The 24551-nt window shown below is 31.8% G+C and overlaps 4 protein-coding genes across 7 annotated transcripts; 1 reads left to right on the top strand and 3 right to left on the bottom strand.

Annotated features, from left to right (window-relative positions):
- Positions 1-1409: 1409 nt before the first annotated feature.
- Positions 1410-5797, bottom strand: LOC112716745 (cystinosin homolog). 2 transcript variants are annotated; one of them, XM_025768727.3, is made up of 8 exons: positions 5514-5797; positions 5297-5429; positions 5106-5195; positions 4914-5038; positions 3956-3998; positions 2145-2262; positions 1999-2048; positions 1410-1698 (listed from the first exon to the last, which is right to left on the bottom strand). In XM_025768727.3, the coding sequence occupies exons 1-8, from the start codon at positions 5636-5638 to the stop codon at positions 1561-1563; spliced, it is 822 nt and encodes a 273-aa protein (XP_025624512.1). In that variant the 5' UTR covers positions 5639-5797; the 3' UTR covers positions 1410-1560. The 2 variants fall into 2 exon arrangements, with proteins under 2 accessions (XP_025624512.1, XP_025624513.1); XM_025768728.3 differs by having other exon boundaries at positions 5297-5342.
- Positions 5798-14179: 8382 nt separating this feature from the next.
- Positions 14180-18797, bottom strand: LOC112716743 (upstream activation factor subunit UAF30). 3 transcript variants are annotated; one of them, XR_003160458.3, is made up of 5 exons: positions 18622-18797; positions 16682-16907; positions 16400-16524; positions 14643-14742; positions 14452-14567 (listed from the first exon to the last, which is right to left on the bottom strand). XR_003160458.3 is itself a non-coding variant. In XM_025768725.2 (4 exons), exons 2-4 carry the CDS (start codon positions 16853-16855, stop codon positions 14465-14467), a joined length of 405 nt encoding a protein of 134 aa, XP_025624510.1. In that variant the 5' UTR covers positions 16856-16907; positions 18622-18797; the 3' UTR covers positions 14180-14464. The 3 variants fall into 3 exon arrangements, 2 of the variants coding, with proteins under 2 accessions (XP_025624510.1, XP_025624511.1); XM_025768725.2 differs by lacking the exon at positions 14643-14742 and having other exon boundaries at positions 14180-14570; XM_025768726.2 differs by lacking the exon at positions 14643-14742 and having other exon boundaries at positions 14180-14567.
- Positions 18798-19244: 447 nt separating this feature from the next.
- Positions 19245-22868, top strand: LOC112716740 (uncharacterized). The gene is made up of 4 exons (XM_025768722.2): positions 19245-19822; positions 20711-20885; positions 21707-21984; positions 22338-22868. The coding sequence occupies exons 1-4, from the start codon at positions 19379-19381 to the stop codon at positions 22443-22445; spliced, it is 1005 nt and encodes a 334-aa protein (XP_025624507.1). The 5' UTR covers positions 19245-19378; the 3' UTR covers positions 22446-22868.
- A 25-nt stretch (positions 22869-22893) lies between these two features.
- Positions 22894-24433, bottom strand: LOC112716742 (early nodulin-like protein 21). The gene is made up of 2 exons (XM_025768724.3): positions 24127-24433; positions 22894-23383 (listed from the first exon to the last, which is right to left on the bottom strand). The coding sequence occupies exons 1-2, from the start codon at positions 24350-24352 to the stop codon at positions 23055-23057; spliced, it is 555 nt and encodes a 184-aa protein (XP_025624509.1). The 5' UTR covers positions 24353-24433; the 3' UTR covers positions 22894-23054.
- Positions 24434-24551: the final 118 nt, after the last annotated feature.

Below are 24551 nucleotides of genomic sequence, written 5' to 3'. Positions count from 1 at the left end.
TTGTTGGAGGAAGATGGAAGAGGAAATTAGGGTTGAGATAGAAGAGTGTGTCTTCGAATGGGTTGGGGTAATGGGTAAGGTTCACCCTTTCAGCACTTCAGCTTTCTTTTTTTTTTTTTCTCCCTCAGCGTCAAAACGATACTGGCTTTTGAGAAAACCGACACTTGTAAAAATTCGGTCGGTTCGGCCGGTTCAGCGGTTAACTACCAGTTCGACCAATTTTTCGTCGATTTTTTATAGAGCGATTTTGGAGGTGGACCTGACCGGACAGGTGACCAGTTTCTGGTTGAACCGGACAATCCGGTCTGGTTTTCAAAACCTTGCTCAACCATCTTCCGCTCTTCCACTCACACTGTCGTTCATCCTGGTCCCCCTCCTCCACCCCGCCGATCAGCCGGACGCGCCTCTTCCTCCGGCGCTCAGCGCAACGCGCCTCCCGCCCCCGTCCATCCATTGTTGCCGCTGTTTTCACGCCACTCTTCATTCTCCTCATGCGAGGTCAGCAAAGTTTGTACAGTTTTACTCTCTTAATCATTTCTTCTTCTTCATCCAATCCTTCATTCTCATCGGTCAGCAGCAATGTTAGTCATTGTGGGGTTTTCTACATCAATGGCCACTTGAGTTAGTGATTGCGTGGTTTTCACTTGAGTCACTGGAGAAGAACCTTCATCCTCACCGGTGGCTGCCGCAAATAGATGTCGAACCGTTGAAGGAGCAACAACAGTGCTAGTCGTTGCGTCATTTTCACCACGGCCTTTCACTGAAGCTACTTCAAAAGCCAGTTCAAGATGGTTATTTTAGTATGTATATAGATGGTTATTTTAATTCTTATGTGGATAATTATTTGATTGGATTGGGTTTAGTTATATGCAATTAAAATACACTGGATGTTCAATTCATTAGGTATGCTGATGATTATTTTTATCCTTAAGTGGATGGTTATTTTCACTAAGAATAGACAACGTGGTTCGTTTCTGGTCTGGAGGAGAGTAATGCCGATAAAAGTCCTTGTTAATGAACTAGCGGCAGTGATGAGAATCCCAACAATGATGGGAGCTGATTGGTGACCAAGCGACAACAACAACAACAAAGCGTTTGGAGTAGAAATTGGTGCTTTGGTAAATTGAGATATAATGGATGGTTAAAATTTTTGAATTATTGAATGAAAATTTTTGATGGAGGCATTTAGATAATGTCTTTATTTTTAACTTCATTAGGCTAAATTTTCAATCCATTATTTAGGACATTTAGATTTTCAGTTGTCTATCTAACGAAGCCGTCATTAACTTATTATAAACGGTAAAATTGAGTCCTTCCATAGACCATATGCATACAGAGACTCTTTAAAGTTTTAACCAGGGACATCAACCCCCGAAAATTTTTAGCATTATATAAAGAAGAGATTATTCGCACAAAAATGTCTTTATATAAAATTAGTTAAAAATTGTTCAATAATTTAATACAATACATATCAATATTTTAACTATATTTTTATATGAAAACATTTATACGGAACACAGATTTGCTGTACATATGGACAAGCTTAAACTTAACTTGAAACTAAACTCTTTCCAATGGCACAGGTGACCCAAGTGGTGACTTAATAAGGGGCTCTTTCACTCTAATTGATGCTGCTTTCTTTGAAGGATACAAGAAGTAGTGTTGACACATGAAAAGAACATCAAAGAATACAGAAACCTGAAAATGTGTACATAGCAATGATTTCATGCCAAGGGAAAAAAAAAGTTTCAAATTGGTTCCTATCAATTTTTGTTAGAGACAAATTACCATCCAAAGAAATTAATACAATTTAGTTTTTAATATCTAAATATTAGACAAAACAATCATTAATAAAATAAAATAATAAATCATTTTTTTATCCTTTAGGATTTCAAAAAAAATTAATCTCTCTGCAAAATTAGTTTAAATAAAATTGAAAACTAATTTTACACTTTTTAAAAATATTAAAAATTATTTGGTCTAGTATGTAGTACTTACCAGGGATAGTAACACTTTGCCAATGTTACCAGAGAAGTTCACCCAAGAATCTAGAAAGAAAAGTAAGGAATCATCAAATTAATGCAGAAAATCAAATGACTATATATATGTCTATATACTTAATTAAATTGAAAAAGAAAACAAACTTTGATCAATTGACTGTGCAACCATTTGGGCATAATTTGTGACTCCTCCTGAGAAATCAAGTAGCACGTTTCCAATGCTAAACCCATCTGTGCTCTTTCTCATGAAATTCATAACTGCCTGTATTTGATTGTACAATAATTACCTTTATGCCAATAACAAAATGCACAATGGTATTTAAAATTAATCAAACAATTAATTTTTTTTGGTGACTATCAAACAATTAATTTAAGGTTAATCAAAGTCTACCTATCACATATAAATATTGTAATACAATGATTTAATATGGTATATACTATATAGACGATATAATGCTGCTAATGAAAATGGGTTCAATTAGGGGTGTTCAAGATCCGATCCGGTACGAATTCGAGACATATTTTGTTGGGTTCGGATTTTCATTTTTATCCAATCTAGTTTAAAGTTGTTTTTTACAATAAAAAAATATATATTTAAATTAATTAGTAATGTTATATTATACTTTTATAATTTAATTAATATTTTTTATATTATACGGTATTATTTTTATTTTAATATATAAAAATTTACAAATTTGTATATACTAATATTTCATCGGGTCGAATCGATTTAACCTAATTTTTTCATGTCACTTCAGGTCGGATCAAAGTAGACCCGTTGGCCTTTTAAGACCAGATCTGGGTCTACTTAAACCTGGTCCGACCCAATCCATTAACGCCCCTAAATCCAATTTAGTGTGTGTTTGGATTACAGTTTGCAAACTGAAGTTTGTATAAAATTGATTTTGTAAAATTGATTTTGATCAAAAGTGAGTTAGTATTAATGTGATTTATGTTTGGCAATTTTTTATTCAAAATAGATTATAGTAAACTAAATATTGTTTGGATTACATTATTCAAAATCACTTTTAGATAAAAAATTACAAAAAAGGACATGAATTTAAATAATTAGTTTATATTATCTTATAATTTTATTTTAAATATTTAAATAAATTTTAATATTTTTTAGTACTCTCAATATTCTTTAGTACTCTAATAGGATTAATAGAATCATAATACAACGTAAAAAAATATTCCATGTATAAAAAAAATAATAATAACAGTAAAAAAAACTCATATAAACAAAAAAAACAGAAGTTTTATAAAAAACAATAATATGCATAAGAGAGTATTAGAAAAGATATTATAAAAAAAAATAAACATATAAATAATGAAGGACATAATTGGTATATAGAACATATTTTTTAATCCAACGTGAAAAGCTAAACGAAAAAGTTAGAATTTATAGCTTTTGGTAAACCTGGGTTGAACATAGAAATCACTTCTGCGTTTAGAGTACAAAAATGTTGCCAAACACAAAGATGAAGCGTTCAAGAAGCTCAAACGCGCTTTTCTCTTCTCCAACGCAAATTCAAACACACCCTTAGTCATTTTATTGAACAGTAGTTGTCTTTTAAGGGTCACTAACGCCCAAGACAAAAAAAAAAAAAAGGGGTCACTAACCAATTTCAATTTTTTTTAAAGATTTTTTTCTTTCAAAAATGTAATTTTTTTATTTTAGCACTTCACTCTAATAATAAATAAATAAATAATGTTGGCTAATTGAGGTTAGCAGAAGTAATAATGAGCTCATGTATGGATATATATGAATGTATGACTATAATTTGATTAAAACAAGAGTTTGCTCTTGAGATAAACAATATTTGTTATTTGATTCAAACAACAACTTCACATTCATGTCTTAACTTTGGAAAGAGTTCATTAAATATACCTAGAAGAACCAGTTGTGAGTCCAATTAAATGTCTTTTTTAGCACAACAGAATGTGTTTCTGACCTGTGGAATATATTTGATGACTGCCAAAATTACTTGCATTGTGCTGCACCAAAATATCAATTCAATAGTTGAATTTATTTCAACATCTAACTATATGGATTAATTTAATAAATTTTGAAATTAATTTGATATATCATTAGAACATCACTTTATTTGTACAAATATTATAGTTTCAAATGACTGTTAGATCATATATTTATTGATATTTGAATTTTTTTTAAATATGATAAACTTGATTACAAAGATAGTAGGACATAATTCAATAGTAAGATTGATAAAATTCATAATGCATACAAAGTAGTGTAAGATCTGTTGTCTCATAGAAAATGTGTCATATTTTATTGGTTTAATAAATATTTAGAGATAAAAAAAGAGAGTTAACATTCAATCTAACTTAAATTGACAGACCTCTAAAATTTTAATGACCTAATTTGAATTTCTAAATTTAAAGTTATAATTTGCATTAGTTCATGAGAATGGATCTTTTCAATTGTTAAAAAAATTGAGAGTTTAAAGTGTAATCTCTAACCCATCATTGTTCTCTCTCATATTTATTTTTAATTCTAATTATAAAATTAATAGTGAGAGATCACACTTTACTCCCTTAATTGTTAAAAAAGATTAAGAGAATCAATTCCCTTAGTTCATAAGCTTATCTCTGTGGCTGGGTTTGGTAAAGCTTTTTCAGGAGGTGTTTGTGCTTTTAAAAAGCACAAGCACGTCATTTTGCGTTTGGTAAATTAAAAAGCTCAAGTGCTTGTGCTTGCGGCTTTTAAAAGTTAGGGGTGCTTTTGAAAGCACCTAGGAGGGAGCTTTTCAAAGTTGGCTTATGCTTACCAAATTTTTTTCATTTTCCCGCACATATTTCCCGCTATTTTTTATAAATCAATTATAATTTTATAAATCAATTTAAATTTAATCTCAAATTTAAGAGATTAAATTGAATATTAACACTCACTTAAAAATGGAGATAAGCCAAAGCCAAGATTTAGTAGGAAGTGATATGAAGGAACAAACTGCGACAATAATCCACACCAAAGAGATTATCCCTATGCTCACTTTTGATAGTGACTGATTCCCGCGCTGCACAAAGAACAACACATGATTACAACTTAACAAATAATTAATGGAATCAAAATATTGAAAATACCTCATATATTGCACATTGAAACAGTAATACTCCCGTCAATAAAACAGCATGTGTTGAGAATGCAACATCATTTGCAGCAACAGGTACCATCTACAACATTTGACAAAAATCAAAATAAGTTTTTTCTTAAGAGAAGTTAATTAATTAATTAATTAATTAATTAAAATAATAATAAATTAATATAATAATACCTGGTCGAAGCCATATTTGAGATGATACTGAAACCGCACAGAAGAGCTGAAGTACAAGGAAGTGTTGTAGATGAGATACAAGGTGTGCTTGGTATTGTTCAACAACAAATAATTGAAATTCAATCCAACCACACTACAAAAAACCAGAGGAATTGAAATTAAATTGAAAGCGGTGCAAATTGATCACTCGTATTGTGTACAAAAAAACAATATATACCTCTTCCTAAAGAAATTCAAGAGAAGCTGAGGGTAGAAACTGCAGGACCAAAGAAAGAAACCACTCCATCCTAACACTCTGTATGCAACTTCAAGGGTATGAGAATTCCATGCTATTCCCATCATAATATAATCTTCCCCAACTCTTAATTGTTAAAAGCTTCAAACTTTGCAAAGAAAAATAATGTGATGGGATAAGTGTATTTTTTTTTCTCATTAAAACTAACTTGATTATTGGTGGTGAAAACAGAGAAGATAATGTCCACCGGCACAGCTATCAGTGCCTAGACTACATTGGAAACCGTCATGATATAATTGCTTATTAATTTTAACATTTTCATATATTCCGAATTTGATAAGCGGTTCTGTAACATACATTTTGAAAAGGACAAAAATAGTAATATATTTTATGTGTAAATGTAGGGTGGCAATATGTATTCTATTTGCGGGCATTCAACTCGACTCCATTCGATTGGGTAGGGTTACTAACTCAATCCGCAGCAGGTAGGGTTTTCGTGCGAGTCAAGTATGGTGCGAGTTGAGCCTCAATTCTACTCGACCAACCCACATTCTATATATATTTATGTTATATACTTATATAAAAATATGTTTTAAATAGATGTTGAATCAAAGACCTCTCACTAAATGCAAAAGATCTTTAACCACTAAAAAAAATCATTAATTAATAATTTAATATTTCTTTTTACATAAAAATCAGTTTTATTTTAAATTATCATCAAGTTATATAATAATATTGTATATTTTTTGTAATCTGCTAGTAGGATACTCGCGGATTAAGAGCGGATAAGATTAGAGTTGGAATATTCTCAACCCACAAATATGATAGGATGGAGTTTATATAAAAATTTCAACCTGCGAGTAAAATTAGCGTTGGATCCAAACCCTATTCTATTATATCCATTACCACCCTATGAAAATGGGTCTCCCCAACAAATATTTTAAGAGCACTAATTAAGAATATTACCAGTAAAAAATTATGATAGAAAATACAAGTTAAATGCTAAAACTAAAATTTTTTCCTCACATTTTCTTAAACTAATGTCTTTAGAATAAATAATTAAATTTAGTACACAAATTATTTTCAAAATATTTTTTAATATTATACATATGATAAATTTTATTACTTTTTCTGAAATAATATATAATTTATTTTTTAAAATATATTAATTTTTTATTAAATATTAATCGAATAATTAACTATACCTGTAATTTGAGTTATTTTATTTAATTAGAATTAATATCTTAACTATAATAAAATTATTTTGTGATAAAATTATTATTTGAAATTGATAATTATATATTTTTTAAAATATTAATAATCAAAGCCTATCTTTTCCAACTCATTCTTAACTAAATCTTGAATAAAAAATTGAAAAACTTCAATCCCCAAATTAAGTCCTTTAACTCTCTCTTTGTACTAGCTTTCACTCCTCTCTATTTTTTCGTCATCGTCCTTTCTTCCAAGCATCAGTACTTCATCAGGTGTCTCCTTCTCTCTGTCTGTCGTGCCATCGCCGTTCTCCAAAACATCACCACCGTCGTCAACACAAGCAATGTCGTTGTCCTCACGACTTCCTTCCCTCTCACTCTGTTTCTGCCTTTTCTCGGCCCTTAACAAAAATCTTATTTTATGTTCATGATTCTGATGATTATGGTCGATGCTAAAACTCAATTATATATAAGAATATCTACATTCAATTATCATAGAGTATTATTATAAAATATTAAAATAGCAGGACTGAAGTGCATATTTTTTTCTAAAACCAATGTAAAATTTCTTGATCTTAACGTAGAAAAATTGAAACACTTTAAGATCAAAGTAATGATACACAATTTAAAAAAAAAAAAGTAAAATTGGAACAATGGTGTCAGTATTGTCTGCTAGTGTAGGAAGCAGAATTGTTTAGTACTTTCTGCATATCTATATGTGCATTAATAGTGATGAGTGTTCTTCGATTGCACAATATATGAAAGAATAAACTTTGATTATTAATATTTTAAAAAATTATATAATTATTCATTTTAAATAATAAGTTAGTTATAAAATGGTGTTATTATAGTTAAAATATTAATACTAATTAAATTAAAGTAACTCAAATTATAAATATAATTAATTATCATATTAAAATATTATTTAATTAGAATTGACACATCATAAAAAATAAATTATATATTATTTTAAAAAAATTGGGTGAAATATATATATATAAATTTAATTTTAATGCAGATCAGAAGTGTAATACCTGTTTTAATATATACATTTCTAATACAACAAAAATAATTATACTTGAAAAAAACTTATATAAATATGTGATAACGGAAACGTCTTATGCTTGTATACACAATCTAGGATCAGCCATAAGTAGGGGTGGCAAACGGGCCAAGATTCGTCGGGCCGATCCGTATAACTCGCCAAAAAAAGGTGGGTTGGGATGGAAAATTGAAATCGTCAAATAGTAAAAATTCGCCTAATTTGCACTGCTTAAACTGTGGGCTTTGGCGGGTTTTGGCGGGGCAGGTTTACCCATTGGACTTAGTATTTTTTTAGCAAGGGGTATTTTTACAATTTTTTTTACCAAAATCCAACTTCACCCAACCCAACTTACAAGAGAATGAAGATGAAAATTGAGTGTTTTGGATTATATTTATTTTGTTTGAGAGACAATATTTATAATTATGTTTTGGATTATGTTTATTTTGCTTTGGGAATAATATTTATAATTACAAAGACTTTAATGTTTGTGAATATAAAAATTATAATTTGTTTATACTTTTAAAAATTGTAATTGTTAAAAATAAAAAATAAGAGATTTTTTTTATGCCTTTATATATATTATTTAATAGCTAAAAGTTAAAAAAAAAGATATTTGACAAATTTAGCCCGCCGGTCCGCCCGCCCGCCGTTAAACAGGGCAGGTTAGGATTTTTAGGATCGCCTCATTAGACGGAGCGGGACGGACCAACCCGCCAATGGGCGAACTTCTAGCGGAACGGTGCGAGACGGGACAGGCTTTCCCGCTTACCATCCCTAACCATAAATATATGCAGTATCTATAATATAATATACACAATAGGAAACAAAAATTCGAAGTCTTTATTAAATTGATGAATTAATTACGGAGTTTCATAGCCAACTAATTAGCCCCAGCAATTCAGGCTGAAATATAGTTTTGAAGTCACGATAGAACCTCTTGTCTTTCGTGTAAATGTGAGACTGAATGTTGAGTCCTTACTTGTGTCAACACATTGGTTTTAGCATAAATTGTTTTACAAGCATTCAGCTTAATAATTGAGCTAATTAAGAGGTTCAACCAGCCACAATATTCAAACAACATAAATTACATGGTTCATAAAAGACTTAGATTCTTTAAATTTTGAATTTCATTTTAGAAAGTAAAATTTGATCTTTTATCATTTATTTCATAGAGAGACTAAAAAAAAAATATGAGAGAGAAACCATTCAAGAATGAGAAATCAAACTTTACCATCTAAAGTGAAATTTAAAATTTAGAGGATCCAAATCCGTTCAGAAATTATACGTTTGAGTCTCTAGAGTTGTGTTTGGTGAGTACAAAGACATAAATACAAAGATATTCTAGGATAAAAATATGTATTGGTTATAAAAGAAAAAAAATACACATTAACAAAGACATATTAGGATCCAGATAGAGTACAAATTCAAAAAAAAATGTACCACCAAATTTTTTTGTTGACTTCATGTGACATTTCAACTAGAGAACACACCTGGTGCAGGTTAAACAAAGAAACGATTAAATAGGCTGAGTACTAAGACCATGGCTGGATTGAGGATTGACATGGATAGAAGAAAAAGGAAATAATGTCAATATGCTTATGAATAAATAAATGTTGCACAAAACATACTATGAGCGTGAAAAATTATCAAAAGTAAAGCCATAACCATGAATTCACCGAGCTTTCGTCGCGGTATCTCCATGCTTTCGTCGCTGATTAGCCCTTATCTAAGCTACCTCTGCGTCACGTGTTCGAGCTCCAGCATAATCTGATCTGTTTGAGTTTCAGAATGCGTGAAAGGTGATTTCATTTCCTCTTGTTTTTGTTCTTTCTTGTATTTGGGTTCTGTTTCAGTCCTTTCTTGTTGCTCTTTGTTTTAATTATTTTAACAGTAACATTAAGAGGATTAAAAAAAAGGGAAAATTTTATCTTATTTAATATATTTATTGTAACAATTAATAAATATTCTATGCTAAATAAGATAAGTTCTAACTGTTTTTGACTAATTTTTATTTTTTTGAAAAATAAAGAACTCAACACACCTTTTCAGCCAGATGTTCCAAACGATAGCACAGAAACATCTCAATCGTTGCTCTCTATCCTCCTTAAAAAATGTTCTTTCATCGAATTTGGAACAGACCATTGTCGGTCAAACATCGATATCCAAACATTCCACACCTGCCAAGCAAAATCACAGCCTAAAAACAAGTGGTGTACATATTTCACATCTTTATTACATAAAACACAGACGTTATATTCCTGGTTAATGATCCCAAAACGACTTAACCATTCTTTTGTATTCACCCTACCTATCAGGACAAACCAAGCAAACAGCTCCACTCTTGGTGGAACTAACCCTTTCCAAATGGTCTTAGTGAAACTGTAGCTTGTAATCTTCTCTGGGAGTATTGCCTCCTGCAAAACCTTTACAAATTAGTTAGTTGAATAAATTCATTGTCTATCATATTTCCACACCACCCTATCCTCTCTGTTAATTATTAGTTTTACAGGTCCCAACGCCTAATGTAATTGACCTAGGAATTTCAACTCCCATTGAAAGAGCTCTCTCCTCCATTGGAAATTTCAAATTCACTCTAACCCGTCTCAGAACCCACAATTTCCTATAACAGATCCACATTGGTTTGAAATAGAGAAAAGCCTGAGAAGCTGATCTTTCAGAGATCCACAAAGCAAGCATATATCTTCCCAAAATCGAGTACGCCGCCTATCACCAATCTCCATGGACAAGCTTGTAACCATCTTATCCCTTATATGGGTATTCATTATTTGTAGCTAGCAGATGTCCTTCCACGGGCCTCCCCTAGTAGGTAGCACTTGAGTTGACAGTAGCTCATCAAGATTTAGATTATAACAGGAGCAAACCACCTTCTTCCAAAACGGGCAATCTTCCTTTGCAAACTGCCACCACCACTTAAACAACATAGTTGCCTTACGAACCATAGCATCTCCAACTCCCAAATCACCTCATTTTTTAGGGGGTCTGCACCACTTCCCATCTTACTAATGTCATTCCATTGCTATCATCCTCTTTGCTCCACAAGAACCTTCTTTGTAATGAAATAAATTTCTCAACAATAGCTCTCGGCATCTTGAACAAACTCAAATAAAACACCGGCAAACTATTTAAAATTGATTTAATCAGCACCAGCTTCCCAACTTTATTTAGGACTTTAGCTTTCTATAGACTGAGCTTCTCCTCCACTCTGTCTATTATAGACTTCCAGGTCTTCACCAACCTTGAATATGTACCTAAGGGGATACCCAAGTATTTGACTGGAAAGGAATCACCCTTACAACCCAACAACTGGCACATATTCTGGATCTACTGTTCGTCACAATTTATCCAAATCAAGCTCGACTTGTCAAAATTAATACTGAGTCCGACATCAACTCAAAGCATCTCAAGAGCCGCATGTATTTCTTAATAGTTACCTTCTCTGGTGGGCAAAACAGAATTGTGTCATCAGCAAACTCAAGATGTGACAGCTCTATACTATCTCTCTCAATCAACAACGGTGATATATGTCCGTTTCTGACTGCCTCTCCCACCATTCGATGTAGTAATACAAACAAGAAAAGAGAAAGCGGGTCACCTTGTCTCAGGCCTCTTTCCATCTTGAACGGCTTGAATGGTGACCCATTTATTAGGACCGACATAGATGCTGTGGTCACACATTCCATAATCCACGATCTCCATCTATGCCTAAACTCTATCTTTTACAATACAATGTCCACAAAACTTTATCATATGCTTTTTGGAAATCTAACTTGATTATTGGTGCCCTTTTTTCTCAGTTTAAGCCCATTTACAGTTTCACATACGATAAGTGCCCTCATCATGTATTTTTCTTCCCTTTACAAATGCATCACTGATCTCATCCTCCTAACCAAAACCTTGGGGATAACCTTGTATACGCACCCAACCATGCTGATAGGTCGCAGATCTTAATCTCCCTTGCCCCAATGAACTTAGGTGCCAATGCTACCCAAGTGATGTTGGAGTCCGCCGGCAACCTTCATGTCTTAAAGAATTCTATCACCGCTGCCGTGAATTCAGACCAATCTCACCTCAACACCTCTTAATAAAATTTATGTTGTACCGTCACAATCTGGTACCTTAGAAGACTCGCAATCCCATACAGCCTCTTTGATCTCCTGAACTGTCGGCAGCGCCTCCAGATTTATAGAATCTTCCTGCTCTATCCTACCTACCAGTCTGTTTTTAAAATCCACAATAGGAGAATCTTCCTTGTGATATAATTCCTTGTAGTACTCTCTAATAACAATTTTTATTCTAGCTTGATTTCTGATTAGTCTGTCGTTGATTAACAGAATATCGGTTCTATTATTCCTCCTTCTAACTGAAGCTTTATTATTTTAATTGTTGTTTCAATTCATGTTTTAATTATTGTTCTTTGACCAGGTTCTTAATCTTGTTAATTTTCTATGATAAATTGTATTGATTTTCTATTTCTATAGATTTGGGATTATTAATAGACTTTGTGTTTGAAGAGAAGAATTATTGAATTATAGATCAAGAATGAGAACAATGGATTGGAAGAAAAAGAGAGTGAATTGGTTACTGAATGGTGTTCAAATTTAGATCGATTTAAACTAAACGTTCATTTAATCATAATTTAAATCGAAAACAGATTAATTTAATTTTGGTCGTCGTCGCAGTCGCTCGTCGAGGCTCCAATTCTGTGCCGCCGGAAGAGCTGGTTGTGAGAGATTTGACAACGGGAATAATGGCGCAAACCCTCGAGCAAACTCTCGAGCGGCGGTGGTGGTGGCTATTCTTCGTCCGGAGGTCATGGATGCAGATTCTTGACTGGCGTTGGTGGAGTGGGCCAGGGCTGGGCGAAATTGCCCGCGTTATCGGAGACTGCTGCGAAGGGCGGGTTGTGATTTTCTTTTTTTCCTCCTTTCAGATTTTGATTTGATTTGGATAAATTAAATCACATTGTTAGTGATCCCCCATTCTCTTTTCTTTTCCCTCTCTTTTTCTCTCTCTATGTTTTCTTTTTTTTTTTTTAATTTTTCTAATGAAAAATAATTTGATAACAAAAATAAAAAATTTAAAAAGAAGGTTTTGGAACCATTTTGAAACAAAAAAATAAAGTAAATAAATTTTGATCTTTACAGAATTTAAAATTATACTTAATCCTAATTTTTTTTATTCATGCAATTTTAATGAGCCAATTTTTCTTTCTAGGGTGTCCCCGAAAGCAGGCTGAGGCCCTAGATGTGGCCAAAGGGACATTTGGACAAAATTTGGTTAATCTTTTGATGAATATTAGTTTGTTTATTCAGCTCATCTTTAAAGGTTCCTTGCTAAGTATGGAGTGTTGCATACTTTGTGACTTCGTTAAATCTGAATTTTTTATTTATTATATTTTATTTAAATGGTCTGAATTTAAAAAGATAACATGTTAATCATTTTTTTACAAGTTTTAGATTTTTTTTTGTAAGTCTCAGAATTGAAGTTCAAAATAAAAAATAATATATAAATATTAAAAACATGTCTATACAAAAAAAAGTTATTAGACTTTAGAATTAAAATAAATAATACATAAAGAATAAGTTAAAAATTCATGTACTAAATCCAAAAAAAAGATATATTAGAATCTTAAAATTTAAATAAATTTTGTTTTATGTGAAATAAAATTATAATATTAAATATAAACACAATAATAAAACATATATATAATTTTATTTTGTGTGAAACAAAATTAAAATATTAAATATGAATAGAATGATAAAATTTTTTGTATTATATAAATTTAATTATATATATAACGTAAAAACTAAACAAATATATAATAATTTTATTTTGTGCGAAAATTCATATAAAAAAATATTTATATAATTTTTTATAAACTTTTTTTATTGAAATATGTTATTTTACTATATTTATAATATATTATTTGGGATAATTATATTATTTTAGTTAATATATATTATTTAAAAAAATATTTAAAATTTATTATTTTGTATTAACTATTAAGAATATTATTAAAAATACATTATTAGTTTTTTTAAAATAATATTTTCTTTTCTTTGGTTCAAATACTATAACAATAAAAATTTTTTACGTAACTGCTTCTATTCAATAAATATTATATTCATTTATTTTTATATTTCATGTAAAATAAATAATTAATGTTTAAAAAAGTTAATAAAAGAAAGAAGTATTCTTTTTTTTATCAACTCTTAGGTGAATACAGAGAGACTATGTCATTTGAACTATAGCTCGTTGGCAAAGAAAAAAATATTCTTAATTATATATTAAATAGAATAATTATTTATTAGGCTGATTCTTATACAAATAAATTTTTTTCTTAGTTTTATATCTGTAATATTTTATACCAATTAACTTCAAAATTTAATTATTTTTTGAATAAATTAATAAAAAATAATACAAATAATTGTTTAAATATAATTGTATTTTAATTTTCATTATATTACGTACACGTTGAGGATAATTTAAAATAAAAGATAATGGACTTGTTATAATTGCCATGTATTTTGTGCTTTGACTGCGTCTTCATCTGAGAATTATGGTGCCTTCATGGAGACCGAAGTTCTTCTATAGAATGGGTTTTGCGTTTGGAGTTAGTCAACCAGCAGCGGCCGACAGAAATGCGTGTTCTTTTTCTATGGCAGCAATTTTTCAGACTTTGAAGGCCATATATGGTAGAGGTGGAATGAGGTGGGTTCGTCAAAACCTATGGCTAGCCAGAAACGATAGTGGAAGCACCTGCTAGCAAACAAAACGGAAACAGATCATCTCCAGTTTTTTTAACACTTGAGGAAATGCAGTGTAATCTCTCACCATTAACTTTATAAGTGGGGTCAAAATTAAATATGAGAAAGAGCATTGAAGGGTGAAAGATCACAATTGACACCATCCAATTTTTTTTACTGGAGAGGATCTACTCCCAAACAAAACAATGAGAATGTTTGAAAACAATCACATCAACAATAATAGAGTAATAGAGGAATTTGATCAATTTTTTCTGAGTACTTTTGTGGTGTAAAGGTCGTCGTGTGTTAAATGAGGGAATTAGTTTTTTTAGTTTGTTTGTTCAGCCCATAACAAAAAAAAAATAACAATAATAAATAAATTTAATTTATCTAATAACTTTTGATAATAGATTAACTTTTAAAAAGTGATACACTCCTTACTTTAGCTGAAGTGCACTAGCTTTAGCAGTTTATTCACCTATCTACTGACATAATATTTTTCATATTAATTTGATATTAGGGTGAAAGACCCTTACCAGGTGCATTTTTTAAAATTAGATTTAAGCAGAAGTGCATTTTAAAAAGATCATTTGCTAGCATTATTAGAAATTAAGGATGCATAAGTTCAAATATTAAGATGAGTAAAATAGTGCTAAGTAAATATAGTGACATGATCAATGACTAAATAAATATAGAAAGTGATCACTTATGTTGCATGAGACACATAATTTAATATATTCATCAGGTAGTTGATTCATATAAAATGTAAAGATAAAAATACTAGTAGATACAACAAGAACATGTGATTTGTGGTGCATAGATCATTGGAAACTTCAGATTAGTTGGATAAAAAAATAATATAAATTTTTTTTGTTGACCAAAATCTGAGATTTTAATTGCACAAAAAATATCTTTGAAATCCACAAATGATACATGTAACATACTATTTGTAACTTAATGAGATGTAACTTTATGACCGTTAATGATACATACTATTTGTCAACATACAAAACTGGATCTGACTTTGCACTAACGAATTTTAATCCATAAAATTTAATGTCATGAATCAAATTGCTCCCGGAGCAAGTTTTTTTTTTTCCTCATTTTCTTTTACAAATTCAAATTTTCTATTTTTTTTAAAACACGCTAATTTATTTTTATTTTTGCACAAATTGTTTAAATGTAAGTACTTTTATAAATGTTAAAGTTTAAAATTTTGATGGTGCAATTATTTTTACAATAATTTAATTTTATAAATTTTGTAAGAGTAAAATATTTTTTTTCTTGAAATTAGTATATATGTATTTGACTATGCTAAGATTTTTTTAATTATTTTTTTAAAATCAAATATTAAAATTAACCTACATTTATATTTTAAGTCAATTTTTTTATCTCTTAATCTTTATCTATCTACTATTTTACTGACAGATTATTTGTCAAAAAATTACTTTTCTAACAATTTTATTCGTTAAATACGAAATATATATTAAAAGGTTTTTGGGCAAAAACATATTTCAAATTTTAAAGACGAAACTGAAGCTTAGTCCAACCATTAGAAACTAAAATATTAAATAATACTTTATCCAACTTATTTCTACGAGGAGTGATGGGTAATCTTTCAACAAGAACGAGCTAATTAACAAAATTCTAATAAACATGATTCCTAATTGCAAAATTCGGAAGACATGAAAAGAATACCATGACCATTTCAAGCTGGACTATTCCAAATATGATAAATGCATTCACCATTCAGCATTCAACAATCCAGCGACTCATACGAAGGTATGTGTGTGCTTTACAGTACAACAGGAACCTTGATTTATAGTTTTATACAATAGAACTCACTTGGGCTCTTTTGGAAAATGCAGCTTGATAAGCGCAGGGAGTTCTGCTAGCTCAATCCGAGGTTTCCCCAGCAAAATACCTTTTAGCTTTTCATCACAGTTGACTACATTCTTGTTGTTTGGATCCTGTTCAAAGCAGTGAAGCAACTCATCTTTTAGTCAATCCATCAAAGCTACATCTTAATACATCAAACAAAAGAAGGTCAACTCATGACTCAACCTGATACTGGACAATATAAATTCTCCGTATGAAAGAACATACTTTTCAAAATAAGGAAAAAACCTGGAGATTATTGGTTTTGATGTAGGACCAAACGCGCATGAAGCAACCCAAGCGAGAGATCTGAGATTGACCTACGAAGTCTCTGAGAGAGGATGGAAGGTTGACAAGGTCAATCAAGTTGGCAAGCTTCTTTGGGTTATCAGTGACAGCTTTCTTCATGCGCTGAGGAAGCATTGCTTTTTGCTCTCAATAGAAAATAAGATGTCGCTCAGAAAAAGATTTTAGGCTGAAAGAAAAGGGAAACGGGCGAACTAACATGAGGGTATGGAAGAAAAGCTAATGGATAAATAATTAACAACAACTACCTAAGCCCTTTTTTATTGTTTTTTTTTTTGTTTGTGCGTGGGGAGGGGAGTTTTGAATTTTGCAAACATCTTAACATTTAAGGGGAATCAAAATCACCATGTATATAATTTTAATAATGAGCAAGCTCATTACAAATATTAATGCCAACACAAGAATTAAAATATACTGCATTGTCAAGCAAAGAATATGTCATTGTAAAAGGGTTTGCTTTTGCAGCCATTTAATATTGACAATCTCCCACTTTGAAAGAAATAAAACAACTTGTCCCACTAGGGCATGGATCCTACAACACTACTGCGCCCTTTGAAAGAAATAGCACATAACACGGAGTGCCTACCAAAATTTTGAAAATATAAAATCATAGCTTATTGAGAAAAAAAAAACTTATAGCCACAAAAGATTCCTAAGGCTTATTTGAATCTAAAGATGTTGTTTCAACCATCCAAGTTGGAGGCCCAAGCACTCAGACATCTCGCAAACAAGGTTTTTCTACCTGATAATCAATGTATTTCTATGTTTAGATAAAATAAAAATGCTATGCACTAGCTAAATAGTTCTTAGGAAGCTTCATGTTAATATGTCAAAGATAAGATAACGAAATGTGAGACAAAAGTTAAAAAAGCATTAATATTACAAAAGTTGGAAGGGCATCATGCAAAAGAGCCATCATATCTGGACCTTTGCCATATATATAGAACATTTTTGCTATCCCTACAACCCGAACTAACTTTTCAGACAACTCGTCACATGGCCCCCAAAATGTGTATACAGCATCCCGTGTGATTTCACATTATCACACAGCCCCTTGTGTGACTTTACACGGGCCGAGTGCAGACCAAACAACGGAAAAAAGTTTCACTCAGCAGCAAAATTGTTTGGGGTTTATTTTCATATGAATATATGATGATAATTATTAACATATTTGGTCCACAACCTTACATATTTCTTATTGAATAAATAAATGAAAGAATTCAGCCTGATCAATTATATTGCAACAATGAAGGGGAAAATGGGAAATCTATCACTTCTCCAAAAACAGTGTGTATTATGCAATTATAACAAATCATACAAGAACTAGTTGCAGAAGAAATACTTATTTTATGCTGGAAAGGCACTTAGCATGGAATAAGAGAATAAAAAGAAGAGCAATTGGATCAGCAGGGCTTGTATATCTATCCCTTTACTTCTTTTTCTCATCCTACCATCTATAAACTTGAAATGATGTCCAATTGATTCACTCTCAATTTCTCAATAAATCCATGTAGAATGTATACTACAATGCTAGATTCTCAAAAAGGATTAGCTGAAGGCGGAAACGAAGAGAAGCTAGTTGAAAGCAACCAATACCGAAAACACAACTATTCTCACTTTTTGACACTGAACTACCGTTATATTAGAACATGGACCCATACCTATACCTACACAATTTTTTCATTGGAATTGCTCTAATTATGAAAGCAAGACAAAGAAAATCTTCAAAATTTGATTACACCAGTAGGATGAGTATCAAACCCTAAAAATGACACTAGTAGACAATAGAATCCCAAGGATTCAATCAAACCTAGCCATTAAATCACATCACAAAGAACAAATAATCAGAATTGTTTCAGAGAAAGAGAAAAAGATAAAGTCACCATTGGACACGGCGGAGCAGAGGAAGAGGCGCCGTGGATGGAAGAGGGAGGAGGAGAAGGAGCCAAAGTGGAAAAGGGAGGCGAGGCAGCGGAGTGTGTTTGGAGTGTTTGGTGTTGGAGGCAGCAGCGAGAAATGGTAGTTTATTCTTCAAAATACTAACTTGTATTTTCTGAGTAATTTTTTTTTTTGTGACTATTTTTTGAGTAATTTTAATGCACCACAAAGAGTTTTGGAGAGCAATCTAATTACATTATTTTTTTAATAACTATTTATGTTGTAAATATAAAAAAGAATTTAATTTTAATAATAATATCTGTATAAATAAATTTTATACTTATATTTAATTATTTAACGATATATTATAAAAATAATTTTTTATATTATTATATAAATAATTAAATGATAATCAGTATATTAAAATTAAATTTATATAAAAAATAATTATTTCTGTTGATATAATATAATATAATATAACTAGTACACTATTTTTACAGTATATTAAAATTAATTTTTGTATTTTATTTATTTTTTATTATAAAAATTTAAGTGTAATTACTTTTTATATAAACTTAATAATTAAAAATTATTACAATCCAGTATATTTAACTATGGTTGTTTAACTGGCTTTTGCGGGATTCTAATTAAACGGGTCATGCGACTAGCTTCATTCCAAAGCACCCAACTCGTCTGTCTGAGACCGAAAATCCCTTCTAAAATTCCTTACTATCAACGACCACCACCGCAAACAAAAAAGAAATGGCAAATTTAATAACAAAATCCCTGAAATCACTGAAATCCCGAACACTACTCATCCCACTCTCATCATCCCTCTCGCACTCTGTCCGCCGCTCAACCTCCTTCGCGCAGCACCAACAACCACCCGCCTCTGACTCCTCCTCCTCTTCCGCCTTCACCTTCTCATCTAACGGCGACAACAACAACAACAACAACAACCAGAGCATATATGTGAAAGGGCCGGATCGACGGTCTTCTTCATCGGTGACGATGCCGATGTCGTTCATGACGGGGTCGATAGTGGGGAAGCGGTTCTACAAGAAGGTGACGACGAGGGAGGCTGACGACGGGAACGGATGGACGGTGATGCTGGACTACAGGACCCTCAAGACCCCTTCCAAGAAACCACTCAAGCTCCCAACTCTTGCACTTGCTAAAGCCATTGCTGCTGAATGGGAATATCAGGTATTCGCAATGTTTGATTTGTTAGGACTTATGACATTGGTAATTTAGCTCTTGAACACTGTTTATATTTGGACAACCATGAATGCATTTCTTTTTTCCATGGACTAGATTGTCAGTAATATTATTTTCTGGGAATAAATTGGTGGTTTTCTCTTTATTGTTGGTGAATAGTGTTGTGTAACATCGCCATATAATGTAATTGGCTTGGAAGTAGGATGAAGCTGAATAAAAGGTGTTGAAATATTGCAATAGTTTTAGTCCTTATAAATTTAGAGTAATAGTAATGACATAGCATTACTATGTGGTGAGTAACAGTAATGATATAGCATTAGCATCCTGAGTTCATAAAAATAATGATATAGCATTCTGAAAATGTTTTAAGCATCATACAAGAATGAAGTAAAAAGTATATTAAGATATTGGTTTCAAGGCCCTGAGTCACTGACTATGGCAACCATGGTTCTGAAATTTTTGGTACTTAGGGACTAACCAGTGTAACTCTTACGGATTTGATACCTCCTTTTTTACCTCTTATCGTCGAAAACTAATATGGTGGATGTCGATTTGTTGTCAATGGAAAATATTTAGGAAAAACTTAAATAAAGTAAATATACTAGTTGAATGAGTTGCAACTAATGTTTCATCACCAATCTGGGATTATCACAATCACAACAACTACTTGCTGCAGTCTTGCAGTCGGTGATGAAATGTGCATAGCCAGTTATCAACCATTAATAGTCAGTTCCAAATTCCTGTGGCTTAATTTAATTCGACTTACTATGGCTTCTAATAATGTTTCATACTCAGTTTATCTGTAATTCTGGTTGCTTAGGAGTTAGGAGTCTATCATTGTATGTGGACTGTGTAATGACACTTGATTTGTTGTAGCAAACAGATGGTATTAGACCCTTCACAATGCCTCTTATGAAACTTGCTTGTACTGCCCTGGAAAGAGTTCCACTCACCAGGCCAAAAATTATTGAGCATTTGATGAGGAAATTTCATCAAGATTTAGTCTTTTGCCATGCTCCTGCTGACAATGATTTGACAAGCCATGTCCATGGTATGTTATTCATTGATATGTCTTTTCATTTCTGGTTGCAGTTACTGAATTAATGAAGTTTATAGTTAATGCTAACATAGTCTATTATTGTAAAAATTGATTAAAAGAAAAGAAAGGTTGTATTCTATTAAAGCAAGTTGAGTATGTTTCATTAGAGAAAGAATAGAATTAGAACTGATAATTTCAACTTGAACATTTGGTTAGTCAATTAGAATTGGAGGACCAAAACCTTGGGAATCAAATTCTACAATTTATAGGGTTAATATTTAATAATTCTGTGAATTGGTATCTCAACCTCTACCATAGTATAGGTGTCCAACGATGCTTAGTCCATCTGGCCCATCTATCTGTTTAGCTACGAAATCATTAAGGCCGAAAATATACTCCATCCTGTTTTGGAAAAGTGTCTATTTTTAAAGTTTGATTTGGTCCAAATAAGTGTCCATTTAGGAAAACTAGTCAACATTATTTACTGTTTTTCCAGTTTCCACTGATAACCTTTTTTTTTTGGGGTGGGGGGAGCATAAGAAAATACTTAATAAGGGTAATTCGTACAATTAGTTTAGTGCAAAATCAAGATGTTTTCAATTATGTCCCTAATCCATGCGCATATTTATAATATGACACTTATTGCGAAACAAAAGGAGTACTACATTGTTAAAAGTAGATTTCAGTGCTTCTTAAAGTGATGATTATTAGACATGCATTTGTTGCAATATTATTTGGGTTAAAAAGAATCCAGTCTCCTACGAAAATAACCAAAAATAACTAGCATGGGAAAAACTTGAGAGATTTTATTTTTGAATCTTCTGACTTTGCAGATCGCCAAGTAGAAAAATTGAACCCTCTGCTTTGCTGGGTGGAATCAGAATTTGGATTCAAGCCAGTTGTGTACTCAAGCTTTTTTGGTGGAAAGCAGGAAGATGGTCTGGTAAAAGCCGTAGAGAACCTTCTAAAGAGATCAGATGACTGTGAATTGGCAGCAATTGATGCTATTGCTGCTGCAGCGCATTCTTTAGTTATTGCTATAGCTGTTGTCCGTGATAAATTGCAGATTGAGGAAGCTATTGAGCTCATTAGACTTGAAGAAGATTTTCAGGTTCTTAAATTCAAAACACCCTATATCCCCCTTAGATATACTTGTTTTCATTTTTTGGAGATTAGTACTGTACCTTATAAAGTTACAAGGTTGGTATGGTTGAAAATTTGTCCTGTCTCTCATCAACTAAAATTAGTGCATCATGGATCAGTTTTTTTTTTTTTTTTGTTAGGGACTAATTTGTTTGAAGCAAAAATTGTTACAGACCAATTTAGAGTAATTAGCTTTTAAAATTTTTAAAAACTTGTGTCCAAATATTAGACTATTCATTATATCAAAGGTATGGAAAGGGTACCCTAACACATTCACATTATTTTATGACTTTTATCAATATAACTTGATTCTTTTCACAGGTGGAAAGATGGGGCCTGGTTGAAGGTGGCCATGATGTGGATATTGCCGACCTTAGGGTACAGGTTTCGTCGGGAGCTGTATTTCTCGGTTTGTCTAGGAGAACTTAAATTTTTGTCATCCACTCATCCTGTCTGTTTAGTGTTAACAGTCTTGAGAAGTAGCTATCAGCTAGTTTATGAAATAAGGTTTTGTCGACATAGATATCCAAAACTTTGCAGAAGATCATGCGCAATCTTCACCCTGGGATGGGTTGAAACGTTAAACCTGGTTAATGTGCCTTTACTCAGCATGATTGCAAACAATTTTTTTGGATTGCGGATTGGAAAATGCCAAGAAGAAACATAGCTGCTATAAAGGAGTTTAGGATATCACAAAGTGAAATAATTTTGCTTTTTTAGCATGTGATTGCAAGGTTGAACTCATGAAAAGTGGAAAAGTGTTGTACCAATTCGGATGATTACTTTTTATGCTTATGATTCTATATGCTCTATTTTAAGACATAATACAATCGTATAAAACTCTTTATGCTACTAGGATATCAAAATTAGACTATAAATAAAACAGAGATCAATACATGCACCATATATAACAGAAATGCATAATAGGTTCCAATACAAAATCCTTCACTACTACTGGAATAAAAAACACCTAATAAGAACAAATCGCATCACACAAACACAATAATTTTCCTAATAAGAACAATACTACACATTACATTACATATAGGAACCAAAAGCATCACAAGCCAAAACAAAGGGAAGGAACAAGAGGGTTATTATTATTCCAGAAACACCAGCAAAAGGTGTAACTGCATCATGGTACCCATGAGACTTGTCATGGTCATCTGGAACCAGAACCCTGATAGCCATCTTCTGTCCTTTCTCACAGTGCCCGGTGGCGCCACTGATGAAGTAGAATGTCCCGGAGTGTTGGAGCCTGAACTCAGTGTTGCCAATGTTGGAGAAGAAGGTTGGGTGAGTTGAGTTGCATCTCTTGTAATCTTCCTCACCCACCTGCATCACTGAGTCCTTCCTGTACCTGAAACCTGCACACACAAAACTCAGAATTAGTCACACTTGATTTATTTTATTTTATTTTTTTAAATATAGTACACAATTTTGTTTAAAATTGTGTGTTTTGATGTTGTATGTTGAACTTGTGCAATATGTTTATTTTGGGTATTAATTGAGCATATTTTCTTTTGTAGTTTGACTTTTTTTAATTATATTATTTATAAATATCAATTTAAAAATAATAATTTGAAAAAAAAATTGATGGGAGTAAAAAATGTTCTTAAGATCCCGAAATTTAAATAAATTAAGAAGTGCATGATATACCCACTAAGATAAATTGTGAGTTCAGGTGCAAATATTAACCCATTTGTTCAAGAAGGAAAATGAATTCTCAGGTCACAAATATAAATAAGATCATCAATCTCTTCCCTCATGAAGAAAAATTTAGTTTATAATAAGACATGCACACACACATACATCTATTACATAGTGACCCTTTTGTTTTATCCATATGAAAGGTGAAAAAAAGAGTTATTCAAATTAAACTCATAGAAAAGCAAAGTACTACAACATTGATCTATGCTGAAAATCGTTAAATAATTTAAAATTTATCATTTTCAAATATGATGATGATCCATTTATATGAGATGATAAAAAAAAAAAAGTGATGGGTTAAATAATCATCATATTCATAACCTATGGAATAAAAAAAATTATCTGTGAAAGAAATAATAAGCAAGAAAGCATGGAATAAATAAAAAAGAAGAGTTCTTACGGATGGAGTCACCAACTTGGAACCTGTTGTGAGAAGCCCAGATATTGTAGATGTTGGTGTCATTAGAAGGCGGAACAACCCACCCCTTAGGGCCACCCACGTCGAACTCAAGGGAAGCCACATATTGAGGACCCAAGAGAATGACCAACACAAACACAACAGAGGTAGTCATGGAACTCATCATCATCATCAAAAAAGAAGAATAGCAAGAACCGAGTGAGTGCATATGCAGTGAAACTGGCTGAATTTGATGTGTATATATAAAGGGGTTGGCGAAGTTGGAGGAGATATAGGGGTAGTGGGCAGTTACTACGTTACACTAGTGCCATGCAAGCTCACATGGTTAGAGCCTTATTTTTTCTTTTTCTCTTTGGTTTTTAATGATTTTTTTTACTACCCTTATTATTCTTTGGCTAAAGTTATAA

Source organism: Arachis hypogaea, chromosome 10 (assembly GCF_003086295.3).
Source record: "Arachis hypogaea cultivar Tifrunner chromosome 10, arahy.Tifrunner.gnm2.J5K5, whole genome shotgun sequence".
NCBI lineage: Eukaryota > Viridiplantae > Streptophyta > Magnoliopsida > Fabales > Fabaceae > Arachis > Arachis hypogaea.
This window is presented reverse-complemented; position numbering and strand designations above follow the sequence as displayed.